Here is a 13,834-nt window from a genome sequence, read left to right as displayed (position 1 = left end):
AGTGTCAGGCAGGGATGTAGTAGATACTCATGAGTCAGTTTAGATACCACCTTCAGCAAGGAGATTCTGATAATTTTAATCAAATAGATTTCATTTTGGGGAGACGGGGTTTTTTTTCAATTCATAATGGTTTTAAGGTATTTTTATATACTCATATGCCCACAGAAAGTAAAAAGTAACATATTCATAAATACCATACTGATTCCAGAATGATTTTCCACATTAGCACTAATATCCCATTGAGTATATTAATGTAATAGAGGCCTTAATAATGAGAAATGACAGAAAAAATGTTTAATCCTATGTTGTTATTTGATATATTAATTAAATCTCAGATATCACCAACTTAAAGTAGACAGAAATATAGCATCTGAACTTTTTGTCCGAAAATAAATAGATTCTGCTAAGGGTATAGGTTTCAAGAGCACAATTCTTGCCTCAAATCGATTTCCTCTGGCCTAGATTTATGATCCCAACAACAATCGGTATGAAGTTCCAGTTCCTCTGAACGTACCCACGGTGCCATCCAGCACCCCTGAGGGTCAACTCTATGATGTCCTCATTAAGAAGAATCCATTTGGGATTGAAATTCGCCGCAAGAGTACAGGCACTATAATGTGAGTGGTTTCTAGTGTGACTCAGAGTTGGTGTCTACTTGTGCCTTCACTGCCAGGTCCATTGTCCTTGGATGTATATCCTGGTTCCAAACATCACATTGTCCACTTCCAGATCCATGGATGAGTTGTTTCCTTCAGACCTGTTCTCATGGGAAATCTTTAGCATTCTGGAAATAATTACTGAGGCAGTTGAGTGTGCCTGAGGATTCATCCAACAAATGTTTATGGGGTGCCTTGTCTAGAGTAGATGCTGCTCCTTATAGACAACTGAGGGTTCTCTTCTCATGACAACCAATAATAAGTAAACATCACTTTGAGTGCTTTGTAGAAAATGCGCTGAGGGGTGCAAGGGTGGAAGGTGGTGCTGGTGTGGGGTGTACCCAGCTGTGATGGTGAGGAGTGCTTTGGTTTGTGTTGTGGAGGACCAGTGAAAGGAGGCAGTGACAGTGGGAAACAGATGAATGAAGAATAACTCCTGGGCTTTTAGTGAGGATTTCTATGATATTTTAATCAAGTTGAGTTTCCGTTTTGTTTTGGAGATGAACAGGTTCTGGATAAAAATCAAGCATTCTGTTGTCCTTGAAAAGTCAGCTGCTGGAAGCAGAGAGAAAACCCATTTTCTGTTTCAAATCTGCCTTTTTGTGTTTCAGTTGGGACTCTCAGCTCCTTGGTTTCACCTTCAATGACATGTTTATCCGCATCTCCACCCGCCTTCCCTCCAAGTACCTCTATGGCTTTGGGGAAACTGAGCACACATCCTATAGGAGAGACTTGGAGTGGCACACTTGGGGGATGTTCTCCCGAGACCAGCCCCCAGGGGTAAGGACAGAGCATTTGGGATCTGTGTCTCTGCTTCTCTCCACCCACACTGCTCAGGCTTCGGGCTTCATCTTCCCAAACTCCACTTGGTCCCCTCATTCTGGTTTAGACGAGTGGGCCAATTCTCAGGCTCCTTTGTTTCATGTGTTTTATTGATTTCATGGAGAAAACTAGACCCATCTTAGCAAACACTTTTATGTTGAGTTTCTTTCTCAGGTGTAATGTCTTTTAAACGCCTACTGCTTCTCCCCATGACTTTCCAGTACAAGAAGAATTCCTATGGTGTCCACCCCTACTATATGGGGCTGGAGGAGGATGGCAGTGCCCACGGAGTGTTCCTGCTGAACAGCAATGCCATAGGTAAGGCCGTCCAGCGCCTCCCTTATTTTGGGGGGCTACCAATCATGCTTGAGTCAGTTTAGAATGTTTTTAGCCCAACTGTTCCTTGAAGTCAAAATTTTCATTTTACGGGCATTAGTGTTTATTTTTTCTTTGTGTTTAGCCTTTCTGTTTATTTCAGTATAGGATCATGTGATAAGAGGATTTAACCCAACCCTCATTTTGGTAAAAATCACATAAGAAGGGATAGTAACACCACATGGGTCCCAGATATCCTGGAGGCCAGCTCGTGGAAGCCAGTTATGTAATTTGAATTAGGGTAAAACTATGGGTCAGAGAAGTTAGTCTGGGGGTATGAGGGTGTATGGTACATTGAAAAATTACCTATTGGGTACTATGTTTGCTATCTGGGTAACAGGATTCCTACCCCAAACCTCAGCATCATGCAATATTCCCATGTAACAAACGTGAATGTGTACCTCTTTATCCAAAATAAAAGTTGAAATGTAAAAATAATTTTATAAGAGTAGAATGACAAAATATAGTAAAGTACACCAAAAGGAATCAAACCCAGAAATGGGACCTGTAGACTTCCACTGAACTTCTTCAGTTCTGTGTGTGGATGATAGAAAATGCCTGCTCTTACCACTCTGTGATAGGGAGGGAGCAGGAAGATGGAGAATGTGTGGATTTCAGGGGTGATTCGTGATGTGGAAGGTTTCCATCTGGCTTGGCATTTTTCTTCCTTTTCAGACGTGACGTTCCAGCCCCTGCCTGCCTTGACATACCGTACCACAGGGGGAGTTCTGGACTTTTATGTGTTCTTGGGGCCAACTCCAGAGCTTGTCACCCAGCAGTACACGGAGGTAGGGGGAAATCCAGCTCTTTATCAAGCACTTATACAGCACATTCTGGATGCCAGAGCCCACATTGATTAGTGTAACTCTCAGATGATAACTGGAAATATTGGTCTTTGTTGGAGAGAGATTATAGAATAAGAAAAAATAAACACATACAGATTATCATTAAATGTACAGCCTCTGTAAGCATTGCAGAAGAGCAGATGTTATGGTGGTACCAGTGGTGGTGATGGTAGTGATAGTGTGGTGGTGGTGGTTTTTGTAGTTATGGTGGTGGTGATGGTGATGATGGCAGTAGGGGCTGACGGTGGGGACAGTGATGTGGGAATGGTGATAATGATGGTGGTAGTAGTGGTAGTGTTGGTGATGGTGGTGATAGTGGTGGGGGTGGTGTTGATGGGTGTGTTGGTGATGGTGGTAATGATGATGATGGGGGTGGTGGTGGATATGGTGGTGGTAGTGGTGGTGACAGTGAGGTGGTGCGAGGAGTATGGTGGTGGTAGTGGTTGTGATAATACTGATGATGGTGGGGGTGGTGATGGTGTTTGTGGTGGTGATGGTGTTTGTGTTAGTGATGGTGATGATGGTGGTGGTTATGGTGGTGGTGGTGGTGGTGACAGTGGGGTGGTGTGAGGAGTGTGATGTTGGTGATAGTGGTTGTGATGATAGTGGTGATGGTGGGGATGGTGGTGGGGGTGGTAGTGGGGTGGTGGTGATGGTAGTGAAGGGTAATGATGATGGTAATGATGGTGGTGGAGGGCATGACAGTGGTAGTGGTGGTGATGGTGAAAATAGTGATGGTGGTGGTGACCATGGTGGTTTTGGCAGCAGCAGCAAATACTTATGTACTACCTACTGCACATCACTGATTTATTGCTTGCTGCCTGTTAGAGCACTTCGCACATAATAACTTCTTCAGTCCTCACAAAAGGACTCTGAGGCAGAGGCTATTATTATACCCTTATTTACAGATGAAGAAACTGAAGCACTAAGAGTTTACTTAATTTTTGCCTAAAGTCACACAGGTAGCAGGACTGGAGCCTGTATGCTAAGCCAGGCATTTGTCTCTGATTCTGGGCTTCTTAATGAGTTACCTACAGTGTCTCTAGGAATGGAGTAAAATCAGCTTTTCCATAATTTTTAAGAAGGAGTTCAAGCCTAGCAGAAAGCTTTCTCCAAGTATCCCAGTGGCTCTATATCCTGTCAGTTTTGATGTGGATTTCAATTAGTCAGTTGTCTAGCTTGGGGCATGGAAAAATACTCTTATTACTTTATGTAAAACTTCAATCTGGTGCCTCTGTTCTGAGGACTAATATATTCTGTCTATTTTTTCTAGTTGATTGGCCGGCCTGTGATGGTACCTTACTGGTCTTTGGGTTTCCAACTGTGTCGCTATGGATACCAGAACGACTCTGAGATCGCCAGCTTGTATGATGAGATGGTGGCCGCCCAGATCCCTTATGTACGTTCTCAGTCATGGCTCTGGAGTTTTGTAACTAACCCAGGTGCCTCTGTGTCTGGGTTCATTTGTCTAATGTTTGTGGGATTCTATAAAAACATAATGTTCTTTTTCAGACAATATCACAGCCTCACCCTAGCACAGTCATATAGGTAAGGGTGCTTGTTTCCATCTTCTAGAGATGATAGCTCAAGATTCACCATGACTTGCCAGAGGGGGAGATAGGCTGGCTCCAGGGCTTTTTCTGCTATCTCATGCTTCCTTCCATTTCTTTCACATGTCTTCAAAACATTTAGTCAAAACGTCCTTGGTTCCATAAGAATAAATGATATCCCACAGTTCTTTTACTTAATTCTTGAAAAAAACTAACCCCATCAGACCATTGTATATGTGGATACGACCTTATTTCCTACAGCCCTGGTGCTGTAGCACAGTGTCCTATCGACTCTGAGCTATCACTGATGGAATATACGGATCCTGATACGGGTTTCCAGAGGGCAAACATATATAAATAAACCTTATCTTTCACTGGAGAGTGGGAGGGGACCCAGTCATCAGAGAATTAATCCAGTGTACCATCGCATATCTAATTTTATTCTACATTTCTATTGTTTTACAATAGTTCCATTAGTGGAGCATAGTGTTTCCATTAGTGGATAGTGAAATGCAGTATTCATTCTCCATAAGAATGTTGTATCTGATTTCCCTCAGGGTTGGGTATTCCAAAGCACCTATACATTGTTGCTTTGTTTTGATATGTTTTGCAGTAGATTTATCATCCACATTGTATTAGCCCTGGGTAGTTAACAGTATTTTTTCTAAGCATGAACCACTGATACCAGGGGAAGCCTCTTGGGGGAGGTCATCACAATCACACCTGACGGTGGCAGTTTACAAAGCACTGTCCAATCCAGTGTACTTATTTATCCTCAGAATAGCTGTGTTAGAGAGGCATTCTCATCCTATTTTATGCTGACTTAAGGTTTTTTCTATTTGATCACTGAACATTTTAAAAATTAAGTGAATTTCCCAGCACCTGTACCTAACAAATGGCAGAGCTGGGATTTGAAAGCATCAACAAGAAGCTGTTTGGAATTCCATCATGTATAGTGGAGGGTTGTTCTCCTGTAAAGCTTGAGCGTGTACAGCAGCAGCCACTCAGCTCCCCGTGTCCTCCCGCAGGACGTGCAGTACTCAGACATCGACTACATGGAGCGGCAGCTGGACTTCACCCTCAGCCCCAAGTTTGCTGGGTTTCCAGCTCTGATCAACCGCATGAAGGCTGATGGGATGCGGGTCATCCTCATTCTGGTTAGTCCTGATGTGAATATGTGCTGTCTGTTTGGGAGCAGGTATGGGCTTTGGTGGAGAAAGAGTTATACTTTATTTCCATATTGCAAGTAGATAAATTGAAGTGCAGTAAGAATTCTGTATTTCCCAGGACTCACAGAAAGTCTACAGTTCAGGTAGAAGCCAGCGAGTTCGCCCTGGAGGAGTTCTCCTTTATTCTGTTTCTCTTCATTCCCTGGGTTTGATTTTCCCAAATGACTTATGCTTTGATTTCAGGATCCAGCCATTTCTGGCAATGAGACACAGCCCTATCCTGCCTTCACTCGGGGCTTGGAGGATGACGTCTTCATCAAATACCCAAATGATGGAGACATTGTCTGGGGAAAGGTATAATCCTAAGGGATGATCCACTAGTCCCTAGCCTGAGGGTGGGTCACGATTAGTGGGTCACATGCCTGTGTATGTTATTTCTGGCGTTTTCTATTTGGGCTCTGAGGTCAGATGCTCTCCTTTTGTCAAACAATATTTGTTGATACCGTTATCAACTTTTTTTTTTTTTTTTTGAGATGGAGTCTGGCTCTGTCGCCCGGGCTGGAGTGCAGTGGCCGGATCTCAGCTCACTGCAAGCTCCACCTCCCGGGTTTACACCATTCTCCTGCCTCAGCCTCCCGAGTAGCTGGGACTACAGGCACCTGCCACCTCGCCCGGCTAGTTTTTTTGTATTTTTTAGTAGAGACAGGGTTTCACCGTGTTCGCCAGGATGGTCTCGATCTCCTGACCTCGTGATCCGCCCGTCTCGGCCTCCCAAAGTGCTGGGACTACAGGCTTGAGCCACCGCGCCTGGCCCGTTATCAACTTTTAAAGTAATGTAACGCGTTATGGAATTCACTTTTCCATGAATCCTACATGATAATCAAAGTATCATTGCTCCTAGGACATGGTTTATATAATGTAAGGGAAATCCTATGTAAGGGAAACTGTCTCATGCATCGCTACTGAGCGTGTTTCTCTCCATAGGTCTGGCCCGATTTTCCTGGTGTTGTTGTGAATGAATCTCTAGACTGGGACAATCAAGTGGAGGTAAAAGGGTCTTTGTAAATTTGGGTGGAGTCAGGGTTTCTAGGCAGGAGCAGCCCTTCCTGGGATTCTAGACATGCCTGTACCATGGACATGGGCTTGGCAAGGGCGAAACACTTAGGGGATGTGTCTTGGGTGTCAGTCTGTGCCAATTAGTTTACATGGAGTAATACTTTACTGCCCACTGGGATGTAGATATGTGTTATTATCCTTGGGATTTAAGACCAGAGAGCTCAAATTACTTGTCCAAGGTTTTAGGTGACTTGTCCATGGTTTTAGGTGACAGAGTGTTGATTTCAATTTCAAGGCTGTCAGATTACAAAGGCCCAAAAATTTCCACTTTTCCTCTGAAAAGTGCTATCTTTTCTCTGAACTAGTATACTTACTGTTGTTGCCTTGGTTATCCCTTTTAAACAGTCTTCAACCCTCGAAGACTGACTAGGTCTTTTTATTTGTATATATTTTTGTTTTTTTCCTCATGAACACGTTTCTCCATTTCCACACTTACAAGTCATCCTCTGAGCTCAATGCTTCCTTGGGTTTCTCAACTTTGCTTTTACCTCTCAGTTTCCAACCTTATTGTAAAACCTGCTCACTCCTGGGGTCGGTTTGTTGCTTGTAATGGATCCAGGTAGCCCATGCTTCTGAACCTGAAGTTCTTTCCAGATTCACTAAGTATTTCTTGCTTGAATGAATACATGGCTCCTTACAGGTCTAGGAAGCCTACAGCCCCATCCTCTGGCCAAGATGCATGTCTCCTAAACTGAGGCAGCCTGTGTGCTTTACTATCAATTGTTGTGACAGTTCCCACAGACAGGGTTTTCAGGGTGGGGCCGAGAACTTCCTGGGTAGCAAGTACCTTGCCCTACCTCTTGAGCTGTTCTTCAATAATGGTTATTCTATCTGGGTAGGAATTGTAGCAGGGCATGTGTAGCCTATGTGACCCCCACAGGACAGCTGAGGAGACAAGGAAAAGGCCTCTTCTCTAGGACACCTGCAAGGAATTGAAGGGATAAAGAAGCTGGCCTGTGCAATCAGCAATGTGGTATATGTTGTAGAGACTAGATACTGTCTCAGGGTCAAGTATTAATCAGAGAAATATCCATATTGTAACAAATCCCAGCAGTTGTAAATTCAGTTAGCAGCCACTCAGAAGCCCAGGCGTGAAGGCCTCTTTTGGGAGTTCTTTCTACATAATGTAAGATCGTAGCCCATGGACAGAGATGCAGGAGAAACATTCCAGTCACCAGGAATGTGACTAGCAAGAGTTAGGCCAAATATTCATGCCTTATCCAGATAAGTTGATTTTCAGGGCAAGTGGTGAGTCCTAGAGGGAAAGACATATATTAGACAGAACCACACAATCTGGAGCCAGGGGCTAAGGCCTGGCACAGCTCCAGTAGGGTAGGGAGAACAGATGGTACTGCAAACCCATGATGCGTTCTTCTCTGGTGTCAGTCTCTGACTTCCTGGATCCCAGAGCCAGTTGGCAGCAGTAGCACTTTTTAATTTAAAATGAGACACACTTGGGACCAGGCTGCTTGGCTATTGGACTGCATGTCTTTATTTACTGTCAGTAGATGCAGTAAAACAAAACGAGCAAAACAGAACCTGGGGCAGGTTTTGAAGATTGGCAAGAATGAGTCAGACTCAGTTCAAGGCTGGTTTCCTTTTGTCTACTACTGAACAAGTATCTATCTATTTATGTATATCTATGTATTTATCTATCTATCTTCAATCTATCATGTCTATGTATCTACTGGTCGATCTATTAATTCATCCACACACTCTATCTATCTATCTATCTATCTATCTATCTATCTATCTATCTATCAATCATCTATCATCTACTTAATCTATCTGTATCTATCTGTCTATCTACTGTATCTACTCAGGTTATATCTATCTATCTGTCTATCTATCTATCTATCCATCCATCCATCCAGCCACCCTATTCATTTATATCTATCTGTCTATCATTCTATCCTATCTATCTATTCTCTATCTATCTCTACCTTTATTCATCCACTCACCCTATCTATCCAAATCCCTCTTCTATCTATCTATCTATCTATCTATCTATCTATCTATCTATCTATCATCTATCTACCTATTTATCTACCATCTATCTCTATGTATGTATGTATATATGTATAATATTCAAGGGAGAAGACTTAGCTTCCTGTCCTCTCATCACCTGTCACAGAGAATCACTTGAAGCTTAGGGGTCCAAGCAGCCCACATGGACACAGGAACTTGCCCAGCCAGAGAAGTTCTGAGTCATGGGCTTCTTGACTTTTATCAAGTAGTCAGTATCAGAACCCCACAGTTCATCAGCCAGTAGGGGCAACACTGCCATCCTGAGGCAATTGGAAATCTGAGAGCAGTGTTGGTTATCACAGGGACACCAGAGGCATTCAGTGGGCAGTGCTCAAGGATGTTGATAGCTCTGATTGCAGGGAATTCTCCACAAAATATCTCTCACCTCAAATGCCAGTTGTGCCCCTGATGAGAAACTCTTCATCAGGGAGTCACAGAATCTGTCAGTTAGCGCATAAGAGATAAGTCTTCATAGATAGGATAATTATAACTATTGGTTGGTACAAAGGTAATTGCCGTTTTTGCCACTGAAAGTTATTAAAAGTAGGCTGGGCACGGTGGCTCACACCTGTAGTCCCAGCACTTTGGGAGGCTGGTCACGAGGTCAGGAGTTCGAGACCAACCTGACCAACATGGTGAAACCCCATCTGTACTGAAAATACAAAAATTAGCCAAGCGTGGCGGCACATGCTTGTAATCCCAGTTACTCAGGGGGCTGAGGCAGGAGAATCACTTGAACCCGGGAGCAGAGGTTGCAGTGAGCCAAGATTGACCCACTGCACTCTAGCCTGGGCAACAAAGCGAGACTCCATCTCAGAAAAAGAAAGAAAGAAAGTTATTAAAAGTAATGACAAAAACTGCAATTACCTTTGCACCAACCTAATATTTATATTATTTATAGTAAGATCCACTCGATGAAGCTGGTGAGGATGAAGCCACTGATGTCCAGGTCTGGCTTCACTGAATATAAAACAAACAGCCAACAGTCCCACGAAAGCAGATTTCTGAGTCCAAAGCTCCAGTGGTTTAATTCAGTAAGTCTGTGATGGGATCTAGGAATTGCATTTTGTAGCATGTGATGTGCTACAAAAAGACTGCTAGGTGATCCTGAGGCCCAGTGTGTGGGTGGGTACGTCACTGTTTGAAGACTGGAGAAAGTGAAGGCAGAAGCCACAAAGGCAAGACTTGAATATGCACAGGTGTAAGGTAGAGCCAGCAAGTTGGAGAACGGCAGAACATTTTTATGAATTTGGTAGGGGTCATCCGAGCAGTACTTAGGGAAGTTCCTACATCATGGCTGGCAGGGTTCCCCACGTGTACCCCGTATGGGATACAATTCTGACTCAGATGTGGCTGATACTCTCTTTATTCTAATTCTCCATCCCGCACCTATCCCATTGTTTCTAACCCTGCCTGATCTGGAGCTCTCGGTTTCTGATGAAAGGTTCTCTTTGTCGGGTTTCCTGGTTTCTACCTCCATTTCCTAACAAAAGGCATACCTGGCAAGCCCACTTCTCTCAAGATTCTGCTGATGTGAGCCACTGTCTTCTCACGTCCTTGACAGCCAAACTCATGCAGGCTGATCTGTTTCTGTTTTCTCATGTTCCTTTTCTTGCCCTTTATGTAGACATGTGGGTTCCTACCTGCCTTTTGTCTATTGTGTATAAGAACTGGAGTTCCCCTAGACCAAGTCCTCTTTCTGTTGCCTACCCCACCCTTCTCACCAGCATTCTTTAGCTCTTTAACTCTTACAATGGTGTGATTATCATAAAGGAGGCTATTTACTGAGACATACAAAGGGCCATAATGTTCCATAACAAGCAACATTTATTTGCTGCTTGTAAGAGGTGTGAACCCACCATTAAACAGTGAGTATCTATTTGTGTCAAGTTCTAAGCTAAGCGTTGTGCAAAATATAATATTCATCACTCAGATGAATATAAAACCAGCTTCTTGCTCCCAAAAGTCTACAATGTAGTTAAGAAGTTGTATCTGGCTAGGCACGGTGTCCCATGCCTGTAATCGCATCACTTTGGGAGGCTGAGGTTGGTGGATCACTTGAGGTCAGGAATTTAAGAACAGCCTGGCCAACATGAAGAAGCCACCTCTCTACTAGAAATACACAAATTAGCCAGGTGTGGTGATGCGTGCCTGTAATCCCACCTACTCAGGAGGCTGAGGCAAAAGAATCGCTTGAACCTGGAAGGCAGAGTTTTCAGTGAGCCGAGGTAGCACCACTGCACTCTAGCCTGCGTGGGTGATAGAGCAAGACTCCATCTCAAAAAAAAAAAAGAAGTTGTACCTTGAATCCATCTTTCAGGTTAAAACAAAAACAATGTTGTTATTATCTGAAGAAAGATGAGAACAAGGGGAAGTTGAAATGTCCTCTTTAAGTCCTCTCAATTTATGTTCCAACAGCTGTAGTTGTCATGTGATTCTGAAATTGTAGAAAACACTGAGGTGTACTGGCCTAATATCCTGAAATGTAATCTTACTCCTTCCTCCCCTCTCTCAGTGGGAATGATATAGGAGGGACTCCCTGGGTGTTTCTTCCTAATCTGTTACCACGCATCTCATGTCTGCAGTCTCTCCCTGGCTTTGTCTTTGAGGAGTGCTTAGGAAATGGTGGGACTGACGTTGAGGGTTGGGCGTCGAGTGCATGAGGTCATGAGTTCCGGGTATTGATTGTCATCATCTATGTCAATATGAAGAAAACAGTTTTTGGAAGTTTTCCAAGTGCTGGGAAGGTGTGCAAATTGCACTAATTTCTCTTCTCATTCTACATTTCTCTAATAAGCTAATAACATTATTAGCTTATGTTGAGGCCGTCTGTCACCATGCAGCTCAAGTATCTGTGTGAGTTGCATTCTTGGTAAGTGCCTGCTTGCTGTCTTATATATTTGTGTGGGATAAATAAATTATATTTATATTTTACAGCTATATCGAGCTTATGTGGCCTTCCCAGACTTTTTCCGTAATTCAACTGCCAAGTGGTGGAAGAGGGAAATAGAAGAACTGTACAACAATCCACAGAATCCAGAGAGGAGCTTGAAGTTTGATGGCCTATGGATTGTAAGTGTGTGTGTGTGTGTGTGTACCTGTGGCACTTGTCTATCTTTGTGTGACTGAGTATATGGACCACTGACCTTCAGTCAAGAGGATAGTCATTGTCCAAGGAAGACTTTGGACATATCAGACACTTCCTCCACTCAGGAGGGGAACAGCCTGATAGCCCTCACACCTTATACCAGACCTGACGTTCCTACTATAAAACCTCTGAGGCAATTGACTAGGAATTTCTTGGAACTTTCACTGCCTCACGCCCACCTTGAGAGAGATTTTTTTTTAACCCTCTAGCCAGTTGTTCTGCAGGGGTGAATTAATCTTTCTAGCCAGTTATCACTAGGGTTTGATGAAGCTCCCAGGGCTGGCATCTACAGGAGTTACTGGATGTTGAACAATTTATTCAGTGCTTCCTTGGCTCAGAATTGGCAGGACGTAATTATCTTAAAAAGTAAGGTATGTCTGTGTTTGGTATTTCTAGGATATGAATGAACCATCAAGTTTCGTGAATGGGGCAGTTTCTCCAGGCTGCAGGGAGACCTCTCTGAACCGCCCTCCCTACATGCCATGTAAGAAGCCTTGGCCTCCTTGTTTGGCAGAGCCATGATTGGAAGAAGGATTACATTGGAGGAGCTCCAAGGCCAGGGGTGTGCCTGGATAGCTCAGGGCACATCCTCAAGGCTGCTGTGGTTTACTGGGGACCAGAGACAAAAGCTCTGCACATGCTTCACCCAGCTGGGCATGTGCAAGTGACTAGACTCATTGCACAAATTTCTTGAATTTGTCCAGAAATCACTTAGCAGTGCTCATGCCACCAAAGGGTTCTCACACTTAGGCTTGTTAGTTTTTTAGGCTTATGTGAATTCCATCACAGGAATTTTTTGGTGTCATCAATGGGTGGAAATTATTGGCTTGTCATTATTGTGGAGCTGATGGACTTTGGAGTTGTACTTGGATTCATATCTTAGCTCCAGAAATTGTTCACTCTAGGAGTTTTGTGACTTTTCACAGATTATGCGATATTTCCGAATTTCGGTTTGATGTACTGTAAAAGACAGATAATGAAGTCTTCTTCATAGAATTATAAGAATTACATGAAATAATTGACACATCAAAAGTCAAAATCAGAGTCTGTCATGTAGTGTTTGACAGCTGTACATTCTTCCTTACACCTCCGCTTTCTTCAGTGAACTTGATGTTGGAAACACTGCAGGTGCCATAGCAGCTCAGAGCTGGGGTCGCTGTGCTCATGTCTCTGGGAAGATGGAGAGTGACACAGGCAGGACTCAAGTCAGTCTTAAGATCCAATGTCCAATCCCTTGAAGAAAGGTCAGGGATAAACAGAATCAGGGCTGGATTTCATCTCACCCGTTCTTCCTCCTCAGATTTGGAGTCCAGGGACAGGGGCCTGAGCAGCAAGACCCTGTGCATGGAGAGTCAGCAGATCCTCCCAGACGGCTCCCCGGTGCAGCACTACAATGTGCACAACCTGTACGGGTGGTCCCAGACCAGACCCACATACGAGTGAGTCTCTGCCTTCTCCAGCTGTCACAACCCGGAGGGATTGCCAGGGACTGACATAGCCACCTTGTTTTCTTTCATTCCCATTCCAGGGGTTAAGAAGATTCTCATGACAACCGTGTAATGATTCTTATTAAACAAATGCTCATTAACGTGGAGCCAGGCCCTCTGATGAAAAGGAGGAGGACAGATTTAAATAAGACATGGTCCCACCAGTGAAAAACTTAATGATCCTGGTGGGAACGACACACATGGAGACACCATAATGATCACACAGGGCAGCCGGCGGTGCAATAGCTTTAGTTACAGGAGGTGAAGGGAACACAGAGACTGGGCATCTCTCCCCTTTATTTCAAAGTGAATCATCTTTGGAGACTTTTTTTATTTTTGCCCATTCTTGGTGGAGAGTAATTGGTATTCTACTGAATTAGCACAGTCCTGCTTTGCAAGCTCAACGAATGGTATGAATTCTTCTAAGGACAGTCTTATGATCTTCACTGTGTTCCTCTTCAAATATAGAAAACTAAGTACTGAGCAAGCCAATAGCAAGATTTAGTAATTTCTTTCTATTTTTGGGGCACTCCAGTGAGATTGCTACAGTGAAGTTCTTTGTAAAGCACTGTGAGAACACGTGACTCGTTATCTCCATTGTCTGGGATTAGTGGATCCCCCATTACAGCTCAGACTTC

General features: G+C 43.7%; 1 protein-coding gene across 5 annotated transcripts in view; it reads left to right on the top strand.

Annotated features, from left to right (window-relative positions):
- Positions 1-13,834, top strand: part of LOC105471255 (maltase-glucoamylase) — a 157,696-nt gene that overhangs the window by 131,305 nt on the left and 12,557 nt on the right. For all 5 annotated transcript variants that reach the window (XM_071094351.1, XM_071094350.1, XM_071094348.1 and 2 more), the window contains 11 exons: positions 463-617; positions 1,268-1,436; positions 1,700-1,796; positions 2,529-2,641; positions 3,972-4,097; positions 5,277-5,405; positions 5,661-5,771; positions 6,402-6,464; positions 11,499-11,633; positions 12,106-12,193; positions 13,010-13,148. In XM_071094351.1, the coding sequence (XP_070950452.1) occupies positions 463-617; positions 1,268-1,436; positions 1,700-1,796; positions 2,529-2,641; positions 3,972-4,097; positions 5,277-5,405; positions 5,661-5,771; positions 6,402-6,464; positions 11,499-11,633; positions 12,106-12,193; positions 13,010-13,148 (1,325 nt within the window). The remainder of the gene's footprint in view (positions 1-462; positions 618-1,267; positions 1,437-1,699; positions 1,797-2,528; positions 2,642-3,971; positions 4,098-5,276; positions 5,406-5,660; positions 5,772-6,401; positions 6,465-11,498; positions 11,634-12,105; positions 12,194-13,009; positions 13,149-13,834) is intronic.

Source organism: Macaca nemestrina, chromosome 4 (assembly GCF_043159975.1).
Source record: "Macaca nemestrina isolate mMacNem1 chromosome 4, mMacNem.hap1, whole genome shotgun sequence".
Classification (NCBI taxonomy): domain Eukaryota; kingdom Metazoa; phylum Chordata; class Mammalia; order Primates; family Cercopithecidae; genus Macaca; species Macaca nemestrina.
The sequence above is the reverse complement of the archived record's forward strand: the minus strand, read 5'-3'. Positions and strand labels throughout refer to the sequence as shown.